Source organism: Hyperolius riggenbachi, chromosome 11 (assembly GCF_040937935.1).
Source record: "Hyperolius riggenbachi isolate aHypRig1 chromosome 11, aHypRig1.pri, whole genome shotgun sequence".
Taxonomy (NCBI): domain Eukaryota; kingdom Metazoa; phylum Chordata; class Amphibia; order Anura; family Hyperoliidae; genus Hyperolius; species Hyperolius riggenbachi.
In genome coordinates, this window is record NC_090656.1 from 96,989,648 (window position 1) to 97,015,295 (window position 25,648).

Genomic DNA, 25,648 nt, shown 5'->3' on the forward strand with positions numbered 1-25,648 from the left:
CTATCCGGGTGAAGTTTAAACAGTAGAGGGCACTCTACTGTTTAAACTTCCTGCCGGGACAGGAAGTTCAATGAAGCAGCAGCTGGTCCGGAACCCGGGGCGGAAAAGAAGCTGCGGGGGCAGAGGGGGAGTCGCGCCGCCCGGAGCAGGTAAGATATTGCAGCTAGCGTCGGGCATTCGAACTCCGCTATCGACGCACTCCCGACCCGCCGGCGATCGAGGGAAATCTTCCGCACGGACGGATTGACTGCAATCGGGAACGATTGATTTTGGACGGGAATCGATCATTCTGGCAGTGTTTGCACAACGATTTCATAGCAGATTCGATCACAGTGATCGAATCTGCTGTATATCGGCGGCAAAATCGTTAGGTGTATGGGCGGCTTTAGAGTTTTCCTGGCAGAATACAACTTCTGAGGGCAGGGATAGATAAACTAAATGAACTATTGACCTTTTTCTAACTCTGGGACACTTAAAGGGAACCTTAATTGAGGGGGGGGGAAAGAGTTTAACTTACCTGGGGCTTCTACCAGCCCCCTGCAGACACCCTGTGCTCCTGTCGCCATCCTGCGCATGCACAGTACAAAAAGGAAAAAAATCTAGTACTGTTCATGTGCAGGATGGTGATGTTGTTGGACGCGTGAATGAGGACGTGCAGCAGAGGCTGGCTGTGGGATCAGCGGATCGGTTTGTCCCGATGCGGACACAGGGCATAAAATATTCAACCTACTTTGTAAATGTTTAAATATAAAAGAAAACCAAGGCATACTTTAAAGTATTTTTTAAGAGGGTAAATATAATTATCTCATCAGTTTTTCACCTCTGGTTCACTTTAAAGAGAACCCACGGTGGGTATTTTTAATCTTAAGAGAACACAGAGGCATGTCCTGTGCATAATCGCATGCCTCTGTGTCTCGCTATTGCCGCCTCTAGTCCCCCTGGGGTCTGCTGTGCCCCCATGAAAAAAAAGCACCAGGCTGACAATCTGCTTGTCACTAGCCTTGTATTTACCTGCAGCCTGTCATTCTATCTCTGCTCCCCGCCTCTCTTTCCGCCGCTGCCCGCCTCCGAGAGCTTCCTCCAATCGAAAGCCGTGACCTCGGAGGTACTTCCTGGGTCGAGTGAACAACTGCTGCCATCTTAGATATGTTTATTACTGCTACAATAACACTAGAGGCAAAATGATCCCTTTTTTTGGCCTAATTATTGGCTGCTTGAGGAACCCATGTTTTTTTTCATCAAAGTGCACATTTTCAGATCCTTTATCACTCTCCAAATTTTGAAATCTGTAAATACTCAAAACTAATTTTTTTTCTGACAAGCATACATTCTAACTTAGGCCATCCCCCTTTGACCTCTTGGCAAGCTGTACTTCTTACTAGATAACCTAAAACACACTACCACTAGGTGTGGATATTTTATCCTACCCGATATCTTATTCCTCTCTAATACTTTAGATTGTATGCTTGCACTGGCAAGGTCCTCTCACCCTTTTGTGTCTTGCAATTGGTTAATTATCTTGTCTTGCAATTTGTTATATATTTTATTCTTCATGTTACTTTAATCACTGTAATTATCAATTTTTTTAATTTCCTACCAATTCTGTATTTTGTATATTGGTGCACACCATTTTCTGTATTGTTCTGTACGCCATTTTTCTTCCTTCGTACAGTGCCGCGGAATATGTTGGCGCTTTATGAATCCATATCTCAAGTAGAGGCAATCTGTAAAAGTTGGAGTAATGAACAGAGCTGAATTGTGTGGGAAAATACTAAATCTCACAGTATTGCTGTTATAGGGGGGAAACAAATCGGTGACTCTCAGGACCTCACACCCCTCCTGAACTACAGACTAAATGAAGATTTATATAGATCCAGTTGCACCTTTTGCTGAGTCCATACTCCTCCTTAATCAGTTCAAGATGTGGGAACGGAAGGTGGACTTTGCGCGGAAATTGCAGAGCGCTGGCCACCTGTTAAACAGTGGTCATTATTTCATATTTAAAGAAACATATTTAATATCCATCCTCATTATGTGGCTTTTCTTGTCAACAAAAGCACCATTGTTCCTCTGTCTTCCCCCATTTCCTCTGTAAAATGTCATTCTGCATCTTACCAAAATCCCAATCTTAATACTCACGATTTCGGAGCATGTTGCTGCTTTATCCATATGCTTAACATGCCCTTTTCAGCACTGAACTACAACATTTTTCATTTAAACTGAATTATAAATTTTGTATGAAATCATTTTAAAGCAAACCTGAACTATTTTTGTTTAGCTCTACCCAGGCTCTGCGATGGGCTGCTCATCTAAATAAACTGAATTTTATTATTGCCCAGTGTCCGTGTACTGATAACTAATTAGAAAACATGAAATCTGTGTGTGCAGGGCTGTGGAGTCGGAGTAATTTGGGGTATCCTGGAGTCGGTGGTTTCATAAACTGAGGAGTTGGATAATTTTTGTAACAAATCCACATCCTTGGTAAGTATTAGAGTAAGGAGTCAGTTGAGCAGTCGAAACCATTTTGGGTACCTGGAGTTGGAGTCTGTGGTTTCATAAGCTGAGGAGTCGGAGTTGGAGTCTGTTAATTTTTGTACCCACTCCACAGCCCTGTGTGTGTGGCTGAGGAAAATCTTGCGAGAGTAACGTGACAAGACTCAATACTTCAAGACTTGCCTGTGCAGGAGCTGAAAAAGAATAGCATCATGTACCTGACATAGTCAGAAGTTTAAAGGTTGATTTTAACCTTTTAAATACAAAATAAGACTGAGATTCCTAGGAATTCCTATTTAGGATTAGGGCTATAGATACTATTGTTGATCTCATCGTTGGAAGTTTGCAAGATTCCGTGCATAGCTGTTCCCCCTCACAAGTAATGTATTTGACGTTTTGAGTTCTAGTTTAGTTCCAGCTGCTAGGGTAGTGGTTTCGGTAGGAATGCAAATTTTAGAAAATATGACTTTGTATCTACCTTTTGTTCTTCCCACTTTTGCGGTCACCAAAACTGGATCATCCACAAGGCAACTTGGGCAGTTGTCTAGAGTGTGCGAATTTTCCCAGGGCCTGGCTGAGTCCCCAGCCCCCACCAAATCTTACCAAAAAAGCATACTGTAAGGACGGGCCAAAGGTGCCATCTTACTTAAAGAGAATCTGTATTGTTAAAATCGCACAAAAGTAAACATACCAGTGCGTTAGGGGACATCTCCTATTACCCTCTGTCACAATTTCGCCGCTCCTCGCCGCATTTAAAGTGGTTAAAAACAGTTTTAAAAAGTTTGTTTATAAACAAACAAAATGGCCACCAAAACAGGAAGTAGATTGATGTACAGTATGTCCACACATAGAAAATACATCCATACACAAGCAGGCTGTATACAGCCATCCTTTTGAATCTCAAGAGATCATTTGTGTGTTTCTTTCCCCCTGCAGCTATCTTCCACTGAAGTGTCAGGCTATTTCTTCCTGCAGAGTGCAGACAGCTGTGCCTGTATGTAATTCCTCATTATGTGAAAGCCCAGCCAGCTCAGAGGAGGATTTATCCAGCTTGTAAAAGATAATAGAACAGAGAGAAGCTGCACTAATCTAAATAACACACAGGCAGTGTGCAGAGAGGGGCCTGGATGGGGGAGTTCATAGCAGAACCACAACACTGAAGAACTTGGCAACCTTCCAGACACAGGCCTGACAAGTCTGACAAGAGAGAGATAAGTTGATTTATTACAGAGATGGTGATAGTAGAACGTGCTGCAGTAAGCCAGAACACATTAGAATAGCTTTTGGAACTTGTAGGATGATAAAAAACAGGATGCAATTTTTGTTACGGAGTCTCTTTAAAGAGGGTCTGAAGCCTCCAAAATACCTTTTTTTACTTGACAGTCCTCTTTAGCATTAATGCCATAGCTGAAACTCTGCATCCCCGCGACTGAATGCTCAATTAATACCCCCAAAATCCCAGGGCAAAATTCCACGACTTTCCAGGTTGTGGATTTTGCTGCCCTGGGGAGTCAGAGCTTTGCGCTGTAGCTCTGCCTCCAGTTGCGTCAATCTCCGCCTCTCCTTGCCCCTTTCAGTGAAAGAAGACTAAGAGGGGCGGGAGGAGGCAGAGATCCGTGCAGATTGATGCGAGTAGAGGCAGAACTACTGCGCAAAGCTCTGCCACTTCCAGGAAGGAGCCCGGAAATTTGCCCCTGGGATTTCGGGGGTATTGAGCGTTCAGCTGCGGGAATGCGGTGTTTCGGCTATGGCATTAATGCTGAGGGCTGTCAAGTAAAAACAGGTATTTTTGGAGGCTTCAGACTTTTTTTTTTTTTTTTAAAGGATTGATAAAGTGAATAAAAATATTCCAGTTTAACCTACCTGAGGTTTCCTTCAGCCCCCAGAAATCCACCTGGTCCCTTGCCATCATTCCACGCTGCTTTGTTCAGCAGCAGTGCCCTAAAAGCTGGGCGTCACGGCTAGCCCTGCTCCTCCTTGATTGCGCTCCTGTTGTCAGGATTGTTTTGCGCATGCACAGTTCCAACTCTTACAAACTGCACCAGAGCTTACCACTACCGTCAATTGGAATGCTACCAGGAGGTAATCGGCCTGGGGCCTCACATTCAGCTGTCAGAAGGGCACTACCGCTTATCCGAGGAGCACTGAATGATAAGGGCACGGAAGGACTGGAGGAAGCCCTATGTGAGTTAAACTGGCCACTTTTTTTTTCTTTATCTTCCCTTTATGAGGCCATTTCACAATTTAATAAAAAATGAAAGTTGGCACAAATCCCTGCTTCTCTCCATACTTCCCTCCATACTACCCTGCAGTTACAAACCGTAGCAGGGAAGTGGTCGAGTGTGTAGGGGATACCAGCTGCCTGTGGCGAGAGGAGGGGCGGGGGTGGAGCCGGAGCCACCGGACTCTATTTTCTTATTAATTATTGGCCGTCTGCTGAGAGGGAGGAGCTGGAGCCACCGGCAACAAGTAATTTCTGACATTGGTCGCTGTAACCACTTCGCGTTTTGGACGGCCAGAACCCAAAGTGGCTAGACTTCAGGTTCTGGCTGTAAAACATAAAATTTTCCCCACTCATATACTGTACTATAGTGCCCATCTTCTATATTGTATATAGCCAAGCCTAACTTGCGTGAATATAAAAAACATTACACATCTGCAAACTAATTTCTCCATGTGAACTGTAGGAAACACATAAGCTTAGTCATAACACGAGATTGATTAAACTGAATGTACAATCATATACGGTCAAGTTCTGTGGTTATCTAAATACTAGACATGGATAAAAAGGTGTAAATGGATTAAATTATAGCTGTATGTACTATAGTGTGATTTGTACTGAAAATGATGCTAGCTGCAGTGAACACCCTTAATAGCAATTGTGTCTTTAGCCTCAGAAACTAATTATACCTAATGTAGGTGTCTAGTATCTAGAGGTTTTTTTTCCTTATTCTTTGAGCATAACCACAAGTGGATTTGTTTATCTGCTCATAATTAGGGAATTATTACCCATAGATCATCCACAACGAAAACGCCCATTAAGAAAATCTAAACAAAACTCTTATGTAGATTGTGATTGCAGAACTCTTAATATTAATAAACAGAAGCTTTGGACAGTATAGCCTATATTTCTGATGCAAGGCAGCTTATAAGCAGAATGACTCCTCTCTCTATTCTATTTAAAACAGAGCATAATTGTATCAAAAAAAAAAAACACAGCCCAGAACGTCGTAACAATAATGTGTACATTTCTACCATATAAAATAATTGAATTTCGTTGTGAAGGGTATGAAATCATCCCCTTTCCATCAGCCAACCGGACAAACACAAAGGCCTAGTGCACACCAGAGCGGTTCGGTTGCGTTTTTAGGAACGCTTGCAGTTGAGGAGACGCTTGGGTAATGTATTTCAATGGGCTGGTGCACACCAGAGCGGTTCGGTTTTAGCAGAAACGCAAACTCCTGGGCTGCATAATTTTTGGGATTTCTGAGGCATTTCTGCCTTCAATGTTAAGTATAGGAAAAACGCAAAACGCTCTGAAAAACGCCAGATCAGAGTGGTTTTTCAGGCGTTTTTGTTAGTGGCTGTTCAGTAGCAGCTTTACTGTAACAATATTTGTAATCTGCTACACAAAAACGCTTCAAAAAACGCTAGGCATGTTTAGAAAACCTCTCTAAACATGCCTAGGAATTGCTCTAAAATCTGCTTCAAAAACCTCTAGTGTTTTGCCGATCTGTTAGAGGTTTTTGGTGTGCACTGGGCCAAAGACCCTTACAAAAACTGCATCCCAGGCAAAAGGTGTGGCAGCCATATATTAACCACTCCATGCCAATTGCCAGGCTCCCACATACTTATCAGAGTTCAGATTGGGCAGCTCTCTCTCGCTCTATTCCATTGTAGATGGTTTATATATGGACAGTGCACCACTAAAAAGGAAGACTCAGACTTCAGAGGAAGTCCTGTATGTAATCTAGTTTGTCATTTAAGACATATTAAGCGTATGCCAACATCTCCCAGGTTATTGTGAGAATTGAAACATTGGCATGGTTTTCAATACAATACAAGAGCAGGACCCCATTCCAGTAATATACCAGCTAGCAGTGTATTTTTGTTTTTGTTTTTTTTAAACATCAGATTTAAAAAGGCATTTTAAGGAGAAAGCATTTCTTCCTACTAGAGATAATAGATCAAAAGAAGGAAATCCAGGACCTGTGTACATCAATGCGTAATCCTAAGGAAATTATTATGACTTTTTATTTGTAGAACTCCAACATCTTCCATAGCGCTGTACATGAGCTGAGAAATGTTTCCTACACACTGAAGGGAACCCGGGGCTAGAGACTTATGGAGGCTGACATATTTATTTCCTTTTACACAATAGCAGTTCCCTGGCATCCTGCTGGTCTTCTACCTGTAATACTTTTAGCCATGGACCCTGAACAAGCAGGCAGATCAGAGGTTTATGACAAACATGTCAAGATTAGCTGCATGCTTATTTTCAGATGTGTGATTCCAACACTACTGACCAGAAAGATCAGCAGGTCTGCTAGACAATTGGTATTATTTAAAAGAAAACAAAATATGGCAGCCTCCATACAAACACGCACGAACCAGCGCAGGAGACTTGGGAGCAGCCGGTGCCACCATAGACCATAATAGGAATTACAGCTATAGTGGCGCACAGTGAGTAACTTTGGTGCCATCAGAAGATGGAGCTGAAGTTACTTTTAAAACCCTGCAATAGCTGGAAGCCGAATTACATCATTCCCCACTATCCACGTGGACCTAGATGGGGAATAGTATTTAACGTCACCGGGAACTTGTGCATCAGCAGGATAAGCCATACTGGCTGTATCTTTCACCCAATTCTCCCGGCTGTGAATCCTTTCGTACTCGCCTCCATATACCTCTCACCTCGGGTACTTGGTCATGTACACACTATTGGCACCGGATGGAAGATATTTATTGGCAGTGGGTCGGGAGCTGCAGTAGATCGGCGACCCATAATGTTACACTGCATCAAGCAGTACAGCGCTGCGGTGAGTTAACCCTGTATATCCTGCACTCTGCAGAATGCTCTCACTTTCCACGTGAGCGTTCTCACTCATCCCCATTATCCAGCTCTGCAGATTGCTGAATAGGAGTTCAGTGACTTCAGTGGACACTTGCGCTCATATTTGCTCGTCACCCAAAACTGTCACAAAAGAACATACTGGAAATCGAGTACTGTATGGAGTCCCTCCAGTTATTTGTCTCAGAAAAGTCTCAATAAAGCCATCACCTGTAATAAAAAAATGACATTGAGGAATGTACATATGGGCTTGTGGTTTCATTGTAAATATCTAATATCTATTTGTTTTAACTTTGAGTAACCCAAAGTGTTTTGTTTTTTTTCCTTAGCAGCATTCGCAAATATATTTATGGACCTAATATTTATTGAGTTGCACAAATGTAGGTTACCACAGAGACCACGAGTTTGAAATTCACCCACACTGCTCCCTTGTGACATTACAGATAGGTAGCCATAGTTACTCAAGGCAGTTCTGCCTCTTTGTTGTAAAGATTTGCTGCATGTATGAGTAATACCTGGCGTGTGATGCTAGGTGATTAACAGCCTTTGTTATTAAATTAGTGTTGGCATATGGGGTTTTAGAATATAAGTCACATTCAACTCTGTTTTTTTTTATCAGCAAAAGCATTGAACACACCTTTAGAATGCATTTCTCCCCCCACCCCTTATGAACAGATTTGACATTTTCAAAAATGAAGGGAAATATCCTGTCATTTAAATATTGATGGTTTGTTAGTGATCTAGTAACTATACAGTACTTGAAGCTGTAATTGAGTTTTCTGAATGTAAGCTGTGACTCAAACATGCAGCTAAATAGTGATAAATGAAACAAAGAAATTAACTTTCAATCACATTACAAGTGTAAATACAAGTAAATACTGATAGAGGGTGATGTGAGGTGGCGATAAGCTGATGAGATAAACAATTGTATCTAGCCTCTAATTCCTAAAAAGGACTTGCACATCCCCCCCCCTTTTTTTGAGAAGAACTCTGAGAGAACCCAGAGTTTTATTTTTTTGTTTAAAAATGTAAAAATACTTGTAGATTTAATGTTTTATTGCCTCTGTTGAATGGCACAATCTTTCCATGTCCCAGAGCTAAAATATATGGACTGGAAGGTGTAATGGTTAAGGGCTCTGCCTCTGGCGCAGGGGACCAGGGTTCGAATCTCAGCTCTGCCTGTTCAGTAAGCCAGCACCTATTCTGTAGGAGCCCTTGGGCAAGTCTCCCTAACACTGCTACTGCCTATAGAGTGTGCCCTAGTGGCTGCAGCTCTGGTGCTTTGAGTCTGCCAGGAGAAAAGCGCGATATAAATGTTATTTGTCTTGTCTCCTGAACTTTTTTATTGCTCTAATTCTTTATAAGTGAGAGTTACGCTGTAGTCTCAACTACAAGTCCTTATTGGAGAGAATCTGTCACTTGCATGCCTAAATATTGCCATAACTTTTAGGCAGAAAAAGAAAAAAAGGAGCCTAGTTATTTATATGCTTAGAACTGTACATACACGTCTATTTTATCATGTCACCTCAGGTACACTTTTTACCGATTTCTTCTAAATATGTAGTTGACAGCAACTATGCTCTTAACACGTTATTTTGATTTAACTCATTTAATAGGTTTGAAAGAAAATGTTGCTCCAGAACAACTGGATGTTTTGCCCCATAGGAAGACCAGAAGGAAACTAATGGACTCCCCTCAGTCAGCACCTTGCTCTGCCAAGACGAATAAGCATGAGGACTCGATAATGGCAGAGCTGCAACCGATTGTTTACACCCCAGAAACATTAAATAAAACCATTACCCTCAGCACACATGCTGAAACAATCTCTGGTGCTGGTGAAAATCAACCAAACATTAGCAGCTTTATGGCTCATGATAAAGACTGTCAAAGGATGGGCTTTACATTCCAGATGAAGACGAACTCTGAACAGCCACAGTTGGACTCCACGATTGTTCTGTCCCATAGCAGTAGCAACCCAGATTTAGGAGAAACAGAGACAAATCCATCTGTCAGCATTCTACAGAGGTATGTGTATTCTATATGAGCATGTAGAGTTGGTGTAGGCCCAACAACAGAAATGGCAAAGCTTTCAGTGTGGCCTGACTGAAATCCAGGAGCCTATCATAGCATACAACGACCCAAAAAGAAGAAAAAAACCTCTAACAGACACAGCATTAAAGGGAACCTTAACTGAGAGGGATATGGATGTTTCCTTTTAAACAATACCAGTTGCTTGGCACTCCTGATGATCTCTTTTGCTGCAGTAATGGCTGAATCGCACACACCTGAAACAAGCATGCAGCTAATCCAGTCTGACTTCAGTCAGAGCACCTGATCTGCATGTCTGTTCAGGGGTTGTGGCTAAAAGTATTAGAGACACAGGATCAGCAGGAGAGTCAGGCAACTGGTATTATTTTTTAAAGGAAAATCCATATAATTCTCAGTTTAGGTTCCCTTTAAAATTTTAAGTGGGGCTACACGTTCAAACCTGAGCCAGGACAATATCTACAAGGAGCATGAATGTTCTCCGTGTCTGTTAGGGTTTCCTTTGGGCACAGTTTTCTACAATCTCCCAAATAAAAGAGAGAAATCAATAAAGCGTCGCCAAACATGTATGAGTGTTTACCTACACAATCTGCTCAAAGTACTGTATACAAAAGTATTCAAAATATGTTGGTCCCAATACAAGAGTGGCAAACATTTACTAATCGAGATGGAGACCCATAGAAATATATAATGGCCTTGTCTGTCCTTGGGAGTTGAAAAATACCTAGATTACCTAGTATGTTTTTTGGTACTTGTACATATATATGTAGGTATATCGGTGAGCGAACAGTGGTCAGCTGTAGATCCAGCATGGGGACATGGTAGCCGAGTCATGCAAAAACCGCGCTGGAAATTTAGGAACAGCTGGCGTAAAGTGAATTACAGCCATGACAGTGCTCAGTTGGTTATTTGGGCACCGTCAAGACAGGTTTATGGGTAACTTAACCACTTGCAGACCGCCCACTACCTATGGGCGGCGGAAAGCGGCTCCCCCAGGACCACGTAACGCCGATCGGTGGCGGCACCTGGGGGACTAATTAGCTGGGGATCGCGTGCATCCGCCGTCAGGCTCCGCCCACCCACGACGTCAACCCGCTGGCCAATTAGCAGCGCCGGCGGGTTGTTAACCCTTAGATCTCCATTTAATAAGTGTATAATACACTTTGTTATATATACAAAGTGTATTATACTGGCTGCCTCCTCCCGTGGTGGTCCCAGTGATCAAGCAACCACCAGGGGAGGAGGCAGCCCTTGTAGTAATCACACAAGCACACTGATCCTGATCGCCCACAGCACCCCTCAGACCCCCCGACCCCCCCCCCCCCCCCCGATCACCCCCTCAGACCACTGTTTGCACCTAATCGCCCATTAATCACTGTCAACGCTATATTTTAGATTAGACTCTGATCACCCCCCCCCCCCCCCCCCGCACCCTCAGATCCTCCCCAGAACCCCCCCCTTTGTGTACTGTATACATCTATTCTATTCTCCCCGGTAATCAGCCACTGATATCCTGTCAATCACCACCTGTCACTGCCACCCATCAGATCAGGCTCTAACCTGCCCCTTGCGGGCACCTGATCACCCGCTCACACCCTTAGATCGCCCGCAGACCCGCCCTCAGATCACCTCCCAAGTGCATTGTTTTCATCTGTTCTCCCCTCTAATCACCCACTGATCACCCATCAATCACCCCCTGTCACTGCTACCCATCTGATCAGACCCTAATCTGCCCCTTGCGGGCACCCAATCATCCGCCCCCACCCTCAGACTCCCTCTGATCACCTCCCAAGTGCATTGCTTGCATATGTTCTCCCCTGTAATCACCTACTGATCACCTATCAATCACCCCGTCACCACCTGTCACTGCTACCCATCAGATCAGACCCTAATCTGTCCCTTGCGGGCACCCAAACACCCGCCCACACCCTCAAAGACCCCCCCCCCCGATCACCTCCCCAGTGCATTGATTGCATCTATCCTCCCCTCTAATCACCTCCTGAGACACCCATCAATCACCACCTGTCACCCCCTAGCACTCCTACCCATCAGATCAGGCCTTAATCTGCCCCTGGAGCGCACACGCAGGAGGCTCAGGAGTGTCCGTACTTCTGGCGTCATGATGCAACGTCAGAAGCGAAGATTACAGGACATACTGCGCATGTGCGGCGCAGTATGTCCGGGTCAGGGGTCAGGAGAGTCGGCCAGTACCGGGAGCTGTGGATGACGAGCGGGACCCGACGGTGGGGAGCGGTGAGTATGTACTTTTCCTTACCTACACAATGCAGGTTTTATCTCTCTGCAGCCTTTCGGCTGCAGTATCCTTTAATAGTAAAATATCTGCATCTTTTAAATTACTTCTGTGGCTAGAAAACATCTCTTTCACACAATTTTATGTTTTTTTCCATGTAAACCTGGGGAGACCCATCTTCAATTCTCTAATACTCTGAATACACATTCACTCTGATTCCTGTAGTTGCTTCTTGAATAATCTGACTTTTGGCTAAAGTCTAATTTTCAGACTGGATGGGGCAGGCCCATCTATTTCCTCCTCTTCCCACCCCATTCACCTCCCGAAAGAGGAGGGAATAGAAAGGTGATGGTAGAGAACATCACAGCAAGCCCGCCTCTTTCTGTCTGAAAATTTGACTTTAACCAAAAGTCAAATTCTTCAAGGAGTGGTTATGGGGAACGAGGTGCGGAAGGCACAACGCACAGAGGTATGAGGATCCAGCATGAAAATACCTCTATACTTAGCTTGGGTAGCTTTACCTTGGGTCAGGTATCCTTTAAAGGACAACTGACCTAAGAGATATTGGAGGCTGTTATATTTATTTAAACTACCAATTTCCTGCATCTTGCTCAGTTTTCATGCATCAGTAGTGTATGAATCACACACTTGAACAAGCATGTGGCAAATGCAGTCATACGTAAGCCAGAGTACCTGATCTACTGCATGCTTGTTCAGGGTCCGTGGCTAGAAGTATTAGAGGCAGAAGATCAGTAGGACAGCCAGGCACTGTGCATTGTTTAAAAGGAATAATACAGTATGGCAGCCCCCATATCCCTCTCAGGGCAGGCGTACTTAAAGCATGTAGATTTTATGTCATGAGTTGCAATTGATGTAAACTGGCGATAAAGTGTAATCCTAAAGTTGACCACCAGAAAGTAATCCTTTCTTTTAGGAGCATGTCAAATCACCAAAATCTAAAAATCGGACAGCTAGGCCAATATTCAAATGGCATATGACCATTGAGAACACGGACACCCAGAACGTCATGTTACCTCGGACTATGGTGATCTAGTCTGTATAAATGGTATAATCCTGGATTATTGAGTTTAACTTGCATTCTCGTTTAGTTCAGGTCTATAAGCTGCCCAGTCTCTGCCTCACTATAGTTTAGCCAGAGAAGATGTTGTGTTGTTGTTGTTTTTTTTTTTATAATTAAAATCCTTTAGTAGACCTGTAGGGGCAAAAAGAGCACCTGGGTGGTACTTACATTGGGAGGGCCTGTGCAGTAGAGCAGTCCAGACCGGGCATGGCTATTTCCACTGCAGCCCGAGCGAAGAGCCACTAGTGCACCTGCACGAGGCTACCAAGCAGCTGATCTTAGGGGTCCCAGTGCTGGATACCCTCTGCTGAGCAGGATGGGGAAGCCTCTTTAGCATCCAGAGGCTTCCACCTCCTGAGGTAAGTACCCTCTGGCAGCACTTTTTTTTCACTTCAGGTACACTTTAAATTCACTAAAACAAAACAAGGATGGCTCTTGCGATTCCGAGCTGCAATAGGAAAATCCCTAGGTCATACAGATATATTTAATAGTTGGAAGGCTGAATATGCCCTGAAAATATTACTACCTATTTGGCCATCAAAGCAGGATTTAAGCTATCAGTGTGTGCTTCCTTATAGCTCCTTGGCTGTACAAGACACTTCCTCTTCCCACCAGCATTAAATACCACTGACTGAGCGCGCTAGCTCCCCATGCTCCCATGCTAATCATACACGAATCTGTGCATTCTAAGGCTGACACAATTGTATTCTGTAAGGAAAACATTTAACGGAAGCCTCAAATCTCTTTTGTCACAGGCTGGGACTTCCATCTCTGGTGAGCAAAAATCCAGGAAAGCCGAGTGAAAAGCCATCCTACATGGCAATGACTTCAGCTGCGGAAAGGAAAAGAAAGCTATTAAGGTAAGATTCTACACTTGGTGCGGTAAGGTCTTATGTCTGGAATGAATTAGAAGCCAGCTCTCTAAATTACTGTATGTTTCTATGAAAATCTGGTGCGCTGTGATAGATGCCAGGTTATTACGCTTGTATCCCTCATCATCTCCTCCCCCCCCCCCCCCCCCTCCTATTCCTTCCCATTACTGTTTCTCTTAAAGGACAACTCTGGGAAGTTAAATAAAAAGTACCCCCTATGTATATCAGATTGTTAAATTAAATCTATGGACACTGGTTTACTTTGCTCATAATATATTTCAAAATATTGCTGAAAAACACATGTCTGCTGTCAAAAACACTGTATATCATGGTGTTTTTATATTTGGACCTCCACACACTGGCCTATTTGCCTTCCTCAGAAAAAGTGGGATCAGCGCATCACCAGGCCGCCTCTGAATGGCCTCAGCTCAGAGATGCGCTGAGCCCCCCCAGTAACTACAAACGCACCTTGAACCCAAACAGAGGCTCTGCATATACACCAAAGAAAAACTAACAAGTGGGAGCAGCTGACCAGAATTAAATCAAACATAGCAAAGAAATGAACAGCGCTACTTAAAAACAGATGAATGCTTACCTGCAAAAAAGTGCAGACCCCACTCATGGGATACAAATACACAATGAGCACACATACAGCCTGTCTACCACTTGGAGGATGTTAGTTTCCACTAACAGCTTGCATGCAATTTGTTAGGTGCGTTTGTAGTCTCTGGGGGGGCTCAGCGCATCTCTGAGCTGAGGCCATTCAGAGGCGGCCTGGTGATGCGCTGATCCCACTTTTTCTGCGTAATTCTTAAATTTACTGGTAGCGCGCCCAGGCTATGCATATGCATAGGTAGGATTTAGTTAGTGTTAGGTCCCCTCCCATGGAGTAAAGACTTCTTCGACAGTGGGAGGGACGAGTACCTAACAAATTGCATGCAAGCTGTTAGTGGAAACTAACATCCTCCAAGTGGTAGACAGGTTGTATGTGTGCTCATTGTGTATTTGTATCCCATGAGTGGGGTCTGCACTTTTTTGCAGGTAAGCATTCATCTGTTTTTAAGTAGCGCTGTTCATTTCTTTGCTATATTTGCCTTCCTCGCTGGCTTAACAGTGAGAAGTAATCAGTTGAACATCATGGAATGAGTTTACTTGGGCTTGCCGATTGTGGTTAATTTACACCCTCTGCTATTTTGATAAACACAAGCTGGTAGTTTACAGGTTTCAATTGTCTGTTTAGGCCTGTACACACATATGAGGAATATAACCTTCAGGGTTCTTATCTCATCCCTTAGGGCAGAGTTCCCCAACCCTGTCCTCAAGACCCGCCAACAGTACATGTTTTGCAGAAAACCACAAACATTCACAGGTGGGGTAATTAGTGTGTCAGCAGAGCTGATTAACTATCTCTGTGGATTTCCACAAAACATGCACTGTTGGTGGGCCTTGAGGAAAGGGTTGGGGAACATTGCAGGGCCGAGGCTGACTGAATCATCACTAGCATGCAGGCTAGTGACTTGTTCTGCAGCAGTGTGGGGAAGGAGCAGCTGAGGGTTGATGGAGCAGTGTGGGTGGGACTTCAAGCAAGAGCTTGGTAACTGGGAAGAATGATGTTCTTGGACAAAGCGATCCACCAGGTCGGATTGCTGGCCGAGGGATCCAGTGAGGTCGGGGGCTGCTGTATACTTGCTGGATGGATTCTTGGCAGAGGCAGTCGTTGCAACACGTGAGTCGATAGTAGACCCTATCTGTACGAACAAGTTGTGGACGTATTAGCCACATTTTGTGTCAAACACAGTCAGTCTTAATGAATAATATTAAAAATAACGTGGGACCTCAATAGGTCAGCAAACTGATAAGGCAGTTTGCTGCCCCCCCATGATGGTGTGATGGTGTATTAACAGCCAATGGGGTGTAGCTAGCCCTGTTCAAATTGTATCAGTATTGTACAATCATTAATTTAAGAGAGTGGCTGGTGTCGAATAGGCAAGTCCTATAGAGTGCCCAGAGTTTGTGTTCATTCGATGCAATGCACTGCAGACAGTATCATGTCCCTGTATGCAAATGCAAACATACTCTGAGACACCTGTGTTTTAAGATCTGGTCCTATTGAAAGTCAATATACAGCCTTATCATAAAAGGGGGTTTAATTAAGGAATGGGAAAATGCAATACATACAGTATATACAGTGTCACAATGAGCGCGACATGTTTCACCTATAAAAATATTTCTTCAGGAGCAGAATAAAGTGTACCAGACATAAATAAAAATAAAACCACCACATCAAACCGCAAAACATAAAAACCTTTAGCAAGTGCTCTAGTCAGAGCTGAGGCGCCCACTGACATTAGGGTTTAAATGAGCTGACCAGCCCAGTCTCCGCCCTTACTGGGCATGTATGGCAATCCCTTGGTAATTCTGTATAAAGCCTCAGTGTGAAACAGACCATTCCTACATTTTGATTGAACAATACTGATACAGTTTGAACAGGGCTAGCTACACCCCATTGGCTGTTAATATACTGTCCTGGGGGAGGAGGGGGGGAGAATCAGCAAAGACAACCTCCTTGTCAGTTTGCTGACCTATTGAAGTCCCACTTTGTTGTTTTTAATATTATTTAATACTAATGTCCAGCGCTACGTAATATGTTGGCGCTTTATAAATAAAATAAATAAATAAGACTGACTGTGTTTGTCACAAATGTGGCCAATACGTCCACAACTTGTTTGCACACGTGTTGCAAGTTTAAATTCCCTGTACATACTTTTGCTTTATTGCAACCAGAGGCAGTCGTCGTTATCAGCGGAGTCTCATCTTGTGTGTGTACGGAGATTGATAACAGAATTTTTCTGGAGCTATAATACAAACCTATCTCTGGTTGTTTTAAGACTCATTGAAATTAGTGAGGAACCCAAATGGCTAGAAAGAATGTTCAAAACTTGTGTGCAGCTGTGCAGCTGAAGGAATAAACATTTGAAGTAATCCATAAGATACACCTTTTCTCCTGGGGGGACTTAGTCTGTCTTATGGTCGAAATGTGTGCCAGGTGTCCCCTCCCCCTTCCCGGCAGCTATTTTGTTGCAGAACTGCATGCTGATTTGGGCACAAATTAGTAAACGGGGGGGGGGGGGGGTAATTCAGCTGCCCTGAATTGCGTGTCCCCCTAAGTTGCTGCAACTCAGAGAGGAATAGTAATCGGCGCAGACCCAGTTTGTGCAGGTGCAGGGTGAGCAGTTTTTTGGCTTCACCATGTGCCGAAATGGCCCGTGCTGATAATGAAAGGACACACACATTACCAATCCAGCTGGCCCTGAGTCAATCTTGTTTCCTTTGTCACACAGTTAGAGGGCCCCAGTGAGGATATAAGCAGATGGAGGACTCAGGGCACCTAGCTAGAGATGGAGGACTGGGAGTGAGCTGGCTGGATAGGTGATGGCTTCTGCATTTGTAGTTAGTGTAGCTGGTGGAGCAGTAGGGGTTAGTGTAGGGTAGTTTTGAGTAGCTGAGGGGGGCAGCAGGGGTTTGTGTAGCTGGTGGGGGCAGCACGGATTAGTGTAGCTGGGTAGTGTAACTTAGACAGCTTGTAGGGAGAAGCTCCAGAAGACTCCCCTGCACCATGGACATGGCAGGTTTAGGGCCCGTTTCCACTTGCCACCGCGCACGGCAGCGAGATGCGTGGCGGCACTTCCGGGTCTGTGGGTACACAGATGACTCACAGAATTTGCTGCCTCCGCGCGAAAACTGATGGTAATGTCGTCCTAATCGCCAGGGCAAGCGATTCGGCCGGCGGCGCTATTATTTCCTATGGCAGAGTTTCCCCGAGCGCTTTGCCTGTGGGGAAACTGTGAATTCGGACCGTTTTCGTTTTTGTGTTTTTTTCCTGATTTTCGTCCTCTCTGTATCTTATGATCGGGAGCATCTTGTGGTCTGAAAAATATGGTAATTACTATGAACGCCTCTCACACTCCTACAATGCGAAAACACATAAGCACTCGCATTTCAACCAGAAGCCTCTTTTGCATCTGGCGCATTTCCATTTTCATGTTTAAAAAGCAGACCGCTTACTTTCTAGTGTATTGTTGTAAGGCCAGAAATCTGTGTCGTGACTGATACAAAAATACACACCGTGCAGGAAACCGCACACATTGTCACCAGTATGAAAGCAGCCTTGATTGCCAATCCAATGACACTTCATGGAGCTCTGCTTTAGCATTGGAATTCAGAGCGTTTGACCCCTATAACAGCAATTTCTTCACTAAACTAACCCAGTGAGGTCCTTATCTGATGGTTTTATGTGATTTATTAGGAGTACCATGACTGGAGAGTGAAAATAATGTCCCTTAAGAATCTGAGAATTCCCATTTCCAGGTTTCCTTCTAGTTCCTCATTAATAATCGCACTCACCGTTGCCACTATAAGCTTCTTATGGGAATCTTGCTGGATAATATATATAGATTGTTATGGGCAGGAGTTGGTAGGTTTTGAGAAAGCTATATGGTTGCATGGTTAATGGTATTAAGTATTGAACACATTACATATGTTGTTGTCCACACCATGAAATTATCTGTATTTAAAGCCTGGGTAATGTGTCCTCACCTGCACTGTTACAATGGGACAGTGTGTCCAGGCACTTAGTCTAATGCCAGGTACACACAATACAATTTTCTGTTAGATTTACCTGCCAGATCGATTTTTTTTTAACATGTCTGATCTGAATTTCGATCGATTTTCTGATTGATTTCCATAAATGTGAAGGGAAATTGATCAGAAAATCAATCGAAATTCAGATCAGGCATGTTGAAGAAAAATCGATTTGGCAGGTAAATCTAACAGAAAATGATGTGGTGTGTACCTATCATAATGCCTCGCTGCTGCAGACTGTCAAATGGGGGGATGCGATCAGGCAACGCAACCTTGCTGACATAAGATTTTAGATGGTACAGCAGGTATTTATTATTTACCTAGACTCCTAAATGATAAAATGGTCTAAAGCGTTCTTCAAGCTGTATAATAAACTTTGACAAATTTGATCTATTGCTTTAAGTTCCTAAGTGCCTAAGTGCCTGTACTCTGAACTCAGAACTTCCTCTCTGCTCTAAAAGATAATCAACAACATTGTAACCCTTAAAGAAAAACATTTCTTTGTTACAGCTGATACAAATCCTGCAATAAATCTGCAATGTCTACTTCCTGCTTTCATGGAAGCAGACACATTAACATCCTGTGTTTACAAATTAGGTGCTCTGCCGTGGCAGAGGCGATACCTGAGCTGACACAGCAGAGAGATCAAATTACAGTGGTGTTTAGGCTCAGGTGAGGGGGAATTAAGACAGGCTAACCTCTCTCTTAGCTAGGTTTTCACTATTGCAATTCCCCGCACACAATGCGGGTGCGATTTGGCAGCCTATTGAAGTCAACAGGGAGAATCCGAATTTGTGTGCGGGGAAAAGATCTGACGGCATGCAACATATTGAGTCACTGTCAGAAACCCATAGTCGGGCATAGCGCAGCTAGAGGGATTTGGCTGCGAGACGCATCACTGCTCTGCTGGCATCACATCTTGCAAGTCGCATGCCTAAATACATACAGAATGCATTTCTCTGTGTTTCCTTCTGCCCTGTGCTGGAGTTCAGGTCCACTTTAACTGAGCACCTTTGGTTTCCCATGATTCATTACTCATGAATGTGCAAATTATCTTAATTCAGGGGCAAAAAGAGATCATTTTCATATTTAGGAGTGATGCATCATGGGAAACAAAAGTTGCCCACTTATAGCTGAACTATCGCAAATGGCTTCTGTTTCAAGAAGGCAATATTACAGTTAATAACATTTAAGTATTGATACACAAATGCTTAAAAACAAATTCTGCTTACTTAAAAATGCTCTAAATGTTAACAACATAATGCATCGTGCCTTCTGAGATTGCGACCTTACACTCTGCTCAGCTTCCCAGTGCTACAAAAGTCTGGCTGAGACTGTTTGATGTATTTAATAGCCCTGTACCGAAAGCAATCATTCAGCTGACTAGCAGTTCAACCCAGGGTAGCAACCGTTGTTAGGTCCCAAAATGGAAATATCCTTGGACCCCAGATTTTAATGCTCAAAAACAGTGCTGCTACAGAGATGGGTTGTCTTAAAAGAATAAAGCTGGCCATACACTGGCCCGATTTACCGCCGTTTCGACAGCAGATTCGATCACTGGGATCGAATCTGCTGCCAATCGTTCGCGCTACACGCCGAATTTCGATTCATTTCGTCCGATCCCGTCGATCGCGCAGTGCGGAAAATTACCGTCGATCGCCCGCGGGTAAAGAGCGCATCGCTAGCGGCGTTCGAGTGCCCGACCGACGCAATAGAGCCCGCATACATTACCTGCTCCGCCGGCGCGACTGCCCCCGCTCGTCTCCGCTCTTCTCCGCTCTGGTCTCCGGCATGCCTTCACTTCTTCCTGCCCGGCAAGGAAGTTTAAACAGTAGAGGGCGCTCTACTGTTTAAACTTCCTGCCGGGCAGGAAGAAGTGAAGCATGCTGGAGCCGGAGACCAGAGCGGAGAAGAAGAGCTGAGAGAGACCCGGGAGTCGCGCCGGCGGAGCAGGTAATGTATGCGGCGGGGGGGAGCGGCGGCAGCAGCAGCACCACCACCACAACAGATTGTGATCAGTTTCAGGCTGAAATCGGTTCACAATCTGTTTGCAGTAAAGGTAGCCATACGATCCCTCTCTGATCAGATTCGATCAGATAGGGATCTGTCTGTTGGTCGAATCTGATGGCAAATCGACCAGTGTATGGCCACAGTAACACTGTTACTATAAACAGATTCCTTTCCTAGGACATCTTCTCATCCTATAAAAGTAAAGAACATTCTGCTCACAAGATATGTCTGAGACTTGCTTGTCACTAGATAGAGCCACAGCAGCTATCAGGTTTGTTTTAAGGACCACTTTTTTTGCGCAATTTAAGACAATTTTTGGACCCCCACAATAATGAAGTAGTAAGAGGCAATGTAGTTACAGTTAAAGCAAATCTGTAATGAAACAGATGTACTTATGAGGTAATCAAGCGTATGTGTAGTACAGATAATAGAACATTAGTAGCAAAAAAGAGTCTCATGTTTTTATTTTCAGTTATATAACTTTATAATCTTGCATCAGACTGTTGCAGTTACAAATCCACACAGTATTTTAAGCTGTAAAACAAAAGCAGAGTAATGACCCTGTGAACTTTCCTGCTATAAAACCTTCTTAAAGTGAACCAGAGACTAAGCACCCTCATGTATTTCACCATATATATCAGTGGGAACATTAGAGAAAACACCTACCCTGCTTTCTGTTTCATCCTTCACTGCTCAGCCTGCCTGTTTTCAGCCCTGATAAAATACCCAACTGAGCATTCACTCTGGCTTTGCTCAGGAATCATTATAGCTGAGTCATTATAGCAGAGCCAAAAGGGGGCAGGTTTGGGCTTGAAAAGACATCAGAGAAGACAGACTCAGCTATAATGATTCCTGAGCAAAGCCAGACTGAATGCTCAGTCATGGATTTTATTAGGGCTGTTAACAGGCAGGCTGAGCAGTGAAGGATGAAACAGAAAGCAGGGTAGGTGTTTTCTCTAATGTTCCCGCTGATCTATATGGTAAAATACATGAGGGTGCTTCGTCTCTGGTTCACTTTAAGCTATCTCCCACGGTTTCTTGGCTGTTAAAGCACTTCAGAAAAAACTCAGACTTTGACCAAGGTGGTCTACTAGCTCAGAGAAGCTCTTTTGCATAGGTAACTAAAGTTTAACTCTTCCTGTACTGAAAAACAGAAAGGGATGTCACAATTTCTTAGTAGGGCTAGTATAGGCATGGGCAAACCTGGCCCTCCAGCTGTTACGGAACTACAAGTCCCACAGTGCATTGCAGGAGTCTGACAGCCACAGTCATGACTCATAATGGCAAATGCATTGTGGGTAGTTCTGTAACAGCTGGTGGGCCAAGTTTGCCCATGCCTGGGCTAGTATCATATGTGAATATGTTTATCTCATCATATCACATTACTTCAGCTTCACTTCAATGTCTTTAAAAAAAAAAAAAAAAAAACACTGCCGCTGTAACGGTTGTCACCTAATGTCTCTTATTACCACTTAGTACTTCATTATTGTGGAGCTGCATATCTTGCAGCCACTAGAACTGAAAGGCTGATTATGTTTGTAGAGGGTGTTCCAACAGGAAGAGATTATGTTATGTAAATAGCAATGAAAGTGAATAGAAGCTGATAAAGTTCTAAAGGTTGTATGATAGACCATCTTTCTTTGAGAACATCTCCCACTCAGCACGAATCTACAAATAACAGAAACATTTCAAAGAGCAAAGGTAGTAAAGTAATTTCCCTTCCACTTTTTTTTATTTCCTAGTCTTGCAGCCGGCAATGCAGTGAAAGAGGACACTGTGGCCCTTCCCGTCCCTAAACGTGTGCGCCAGGACCTCCCCTTCGACTGCAAAGCGATGCGAGTGAAAAGGGCAGCAGGTGAGCATGAAATGATAAATTATTGTATTACGCTTTCACTTTTCACTGTCTGATGAAAGCTTGACATTTCCAGGTTATCAACTTAATGGTTTGTTGCTGTAATCAGTCATCCAAAATATTTTCTAAGTGCGATATGTCCTTTATGTTCTGAATTGGCAGAAATGTCTCTTTTAAAAGGTGTGGGTGTCTGAATTTTCTGCTTGTTATGGTGTATGACTCGGACAGAAGGGAAAAAAAGACTAGTAAGAGCTTGCACTTAAGGTTTTCTGATCGAACTGTCCATTTTTGCTGTAAATTGTTGTGATCATGGAAAGAAAAATGAGATTCTTTCCCTCTCAGGCTTTGCTGTGCTGGCGTGTGCGCATGCATATTTCGTTTACGGAGGATCAGTTTATTTTAATGTTGGCTATTAAGGCACCTTTCCAAGTAAAAATATTCATCCTTTGCCTAGAAAATAAACATTAGTGACAGTTTTGAATTTTTTTTTTTTTTTTAAACACAGCTGAGCTCATGAAGCGTCGTACTATTAAAAATAATTTTATTATCACTGGTCAGTGATGCGTGATAGAATTTAGCTAGGCTGTTACTACACCCCTCCTTCCACCCTTTTGGTATCCGCTGCACAGCCAGACTTCTAGGGAGGGTCACCTATTTTTATATGGGGGGTTCAGGACTTCCTGGAAACCGTTCTCATTGGAGGTGCTGTACATAACACCAAGTCACACCCTACTACCTTTCTAGATTGCTTATATGACTTAAGTGCGTTGGCTACGATCTAATCCACGGTTTTCTCTGTGGAGTGATGGGAGAGACCAAACAACTTTATGCTGCAGAAACGTAATTTGCTCCTGCAAGCATCAATAGGCGTTGAGGGACCGTGACCTTTTAAACAGATCTCTACTGGGGAGGCAAGAAATGTTGTATCCTCCTCTACGCGTATGTGTATTGTAACGTCACCAGTGAGCTGGGCGCAGGGGGAGCAGTTACTCTCCCTACTTCCCTTTTCTCAGTACAGGCTTCCAAGCTCTGTCTCTGTACAAAGTGTATGTAGTTCTAGTCTCCTATGCCATGCCCTCTGCCACTAAACTACACCTTCATAGTTGCTGACCCCCCCCCCCCCCCCTGCATTTCCTGAAATGACCACAGAGTAAAAGAAACCCACAAACCTAAAAGTGGTTAAAGATGGAGTAAGCTGATATGAAAATTTAGTTTTTAAAACGCACAAGCCTTGTGACCAGCATTTGTGGATCTGGAAAATGTTTCTGGCCGTTATATTTTCCTACAATTGTGAGCTTGTCTCCATTGTGGAGGTAGCTGGATAGCAGATGTGCTTAACGCCCTAGGAACTGTACATACGGTTGGTTTTCTATCCGTGTTAACTTTATCTATTCTTTTTCTGTGCAGAGCCAAAACATAAAGACAGTGGCCCCCAGAGACGGCTCCCCAGGAGTATTTCAGAAGGCAGTTTAGCAGCTGGAGCTAAAAAGAAGCCCTTCTCATTTCTTGGCTCATCCAGGCCATTTGCACAAGTGGCAAAGAAATAGCATTAAGTTTATGGGCCAAAGAAGCCACTAAAGTGATCTCACCATTGTCTGCTTATGTTCCTGTTTATAGTAAACTAATTGTGAATAGTGTAAGCTAATGTTTGTTGTTTTTTATGTTTTAGTTTTAATGTATGCCGGTATGTTTACACGCTCAGTGGAGACAATATGAGTGTTCATGCACCCTGAGTAAAGCTAATTGCTATAGTGTCAGTATAAAATTCCATGAAGTCACAAAAAGCTGCTCTCCTTAAAAATAAAAAAATAAAAACCTGAAAAAATGCGATCAACAAAGTCTGTCAGTAGCCTGTGATCAGGGGTAAAGTAAATCTAAAGTTGATGAATTATACACACATCATTGCTAGAGATTAGCCAAAAGATAAAGATTATATTCACATAAACACTCAGGGTTGATCTATTTATCTAGGTCTCTTTTCAGAGGAAAGAAATGGTGTTCACCACGTAGAACCCAAGAGAGGTTGAGCATATGCCACTCCCATAGAAGCTTTATATCTGCCTCGCAGACAGCACGCCTTTACTAGCCTTGTTGTATTTACTTCATGTGCAGACTGACCGTGATTGGGCTTATTTCCTGTTGTTTGGGTTCACTTGAGGAACACTTTGTCAGTTATTTCATGGTTAACGACCTGCTTCAGTAGACAGAATGATCATGCTAACCACCACCGCCCCCCCCAGTCTGTTTAAAGGTTACCTGACCCGAGCATGGCTACCTAAGGTAAGCACAGCGGTATGAACTGTACTTGCTGGATCCACATACCCCTTCGCATTTGATCCTCTCCTTGTTCCCCCAGATTCCCCAAATCACTCCTTGAAAAATTAGGCTTTTTGTTAAAGTCAAATCTTCACACAGGAAGAGACCGGCTTGCTGTGATCTTTTCTATTGCCCTCCTATTCCCTCTTTAAGGCCCGTGATTGGGGTAAAGAAGAGAGGGAATGGGAGGGTGATAGGAAGGGAACATTGCATCAAGTCTGCCTCCTCTTCTCTACCTTTTCAAAAGGTGGTTACAGGAACCGGGGGGGGGGGGAGGCATGGAGAGGAACAGACAACATACAGAGGTATATGGACCCAGCATGTACATACCACTGTGCTTACATTAGGTTGCCGTGCGTCTGGTCAGGTGACCTTTAATAATGTGTTATCAGCAATGATGTGCACATAACTCTGTATCTTTATTTATGCTCATTTCACCCCTGCTATTGGCCAGCATCACATTTTACAATCATTTCATTTGAAAGAAACATGAGACAGTTCATACTGCTGTATTTACACTTACCTGGGGCTTCCTCCAGGCACAGAAGGCTCTCAGCTGCGGAAGCTTGGAGGTGCATGTACCGAACCACACCACTGAACCTAAATGTAGAAAATACCGGAGGCTACCACGGAAAAACAGAGTGTGCATGGCGCTGGAGGAAGCCCCAGTTAAGTATAAATAAAGCAGTATGTACCGTCTCAGGTACACTTTAAGGGAAGTTTTCTTTTTGGGACTGTTTTAGGTGCATCTTGCATTAAATAAAAAAAATCTGGGTGACATTTTTTTTTAAATAACTTCTTTATATAGTAATCTATTAACATTTTACACAAGTGATTAGCTTGTGACCATTCATATTATCTCCATTGAGAGTATAGTGATTACTCTGAGTGTTGTGCCCAGCTTATTACACACTTCTACTAATATGCTTGTGGTTACAAACATTTCCTCTTAATTTATTTGTCCTGTGCAGTGCTAGAATGCTGACAATAGTGTTTTTTTAATGTTTTAATTTGT

The 25,648-nt window shown here is 43.5% G+C and overlaps 1 protein-coding gene across 1 annotated transcript in view; it reads left to right on the top strand.

Moving 5' to 3' along the window:
• Positions 1-23,957, top strand: part of KIF18A (kinesin family member 18A) — a 189,645-nt gene extending 165,688 nt beyond the window's left edge. The window contains exons 15-18 of the mRNA XM_068261422.1: positions 9,181-9,589; positions 13,698-13,802; positions 22,208-22,320; positions 23,725-23,957. Of these exons, the coding sequence (XP_068117523.1) occupies positions 9,181-9,589; positions 13,698-13,802; positions 22,208-22,320; positions 23,725-23,864 (767 nt within the window). The 3' untranslated portion in view covers positions 23,865-23,957. The remainder of the gene's footprint in view (positions 1-9,180; positions 9,590-13,697; positions 13,803-22,207; positions 22,321-23,724) is intronic.
• Positions 23,958-25,648: the final 1,691 nt, after the last annotated feature.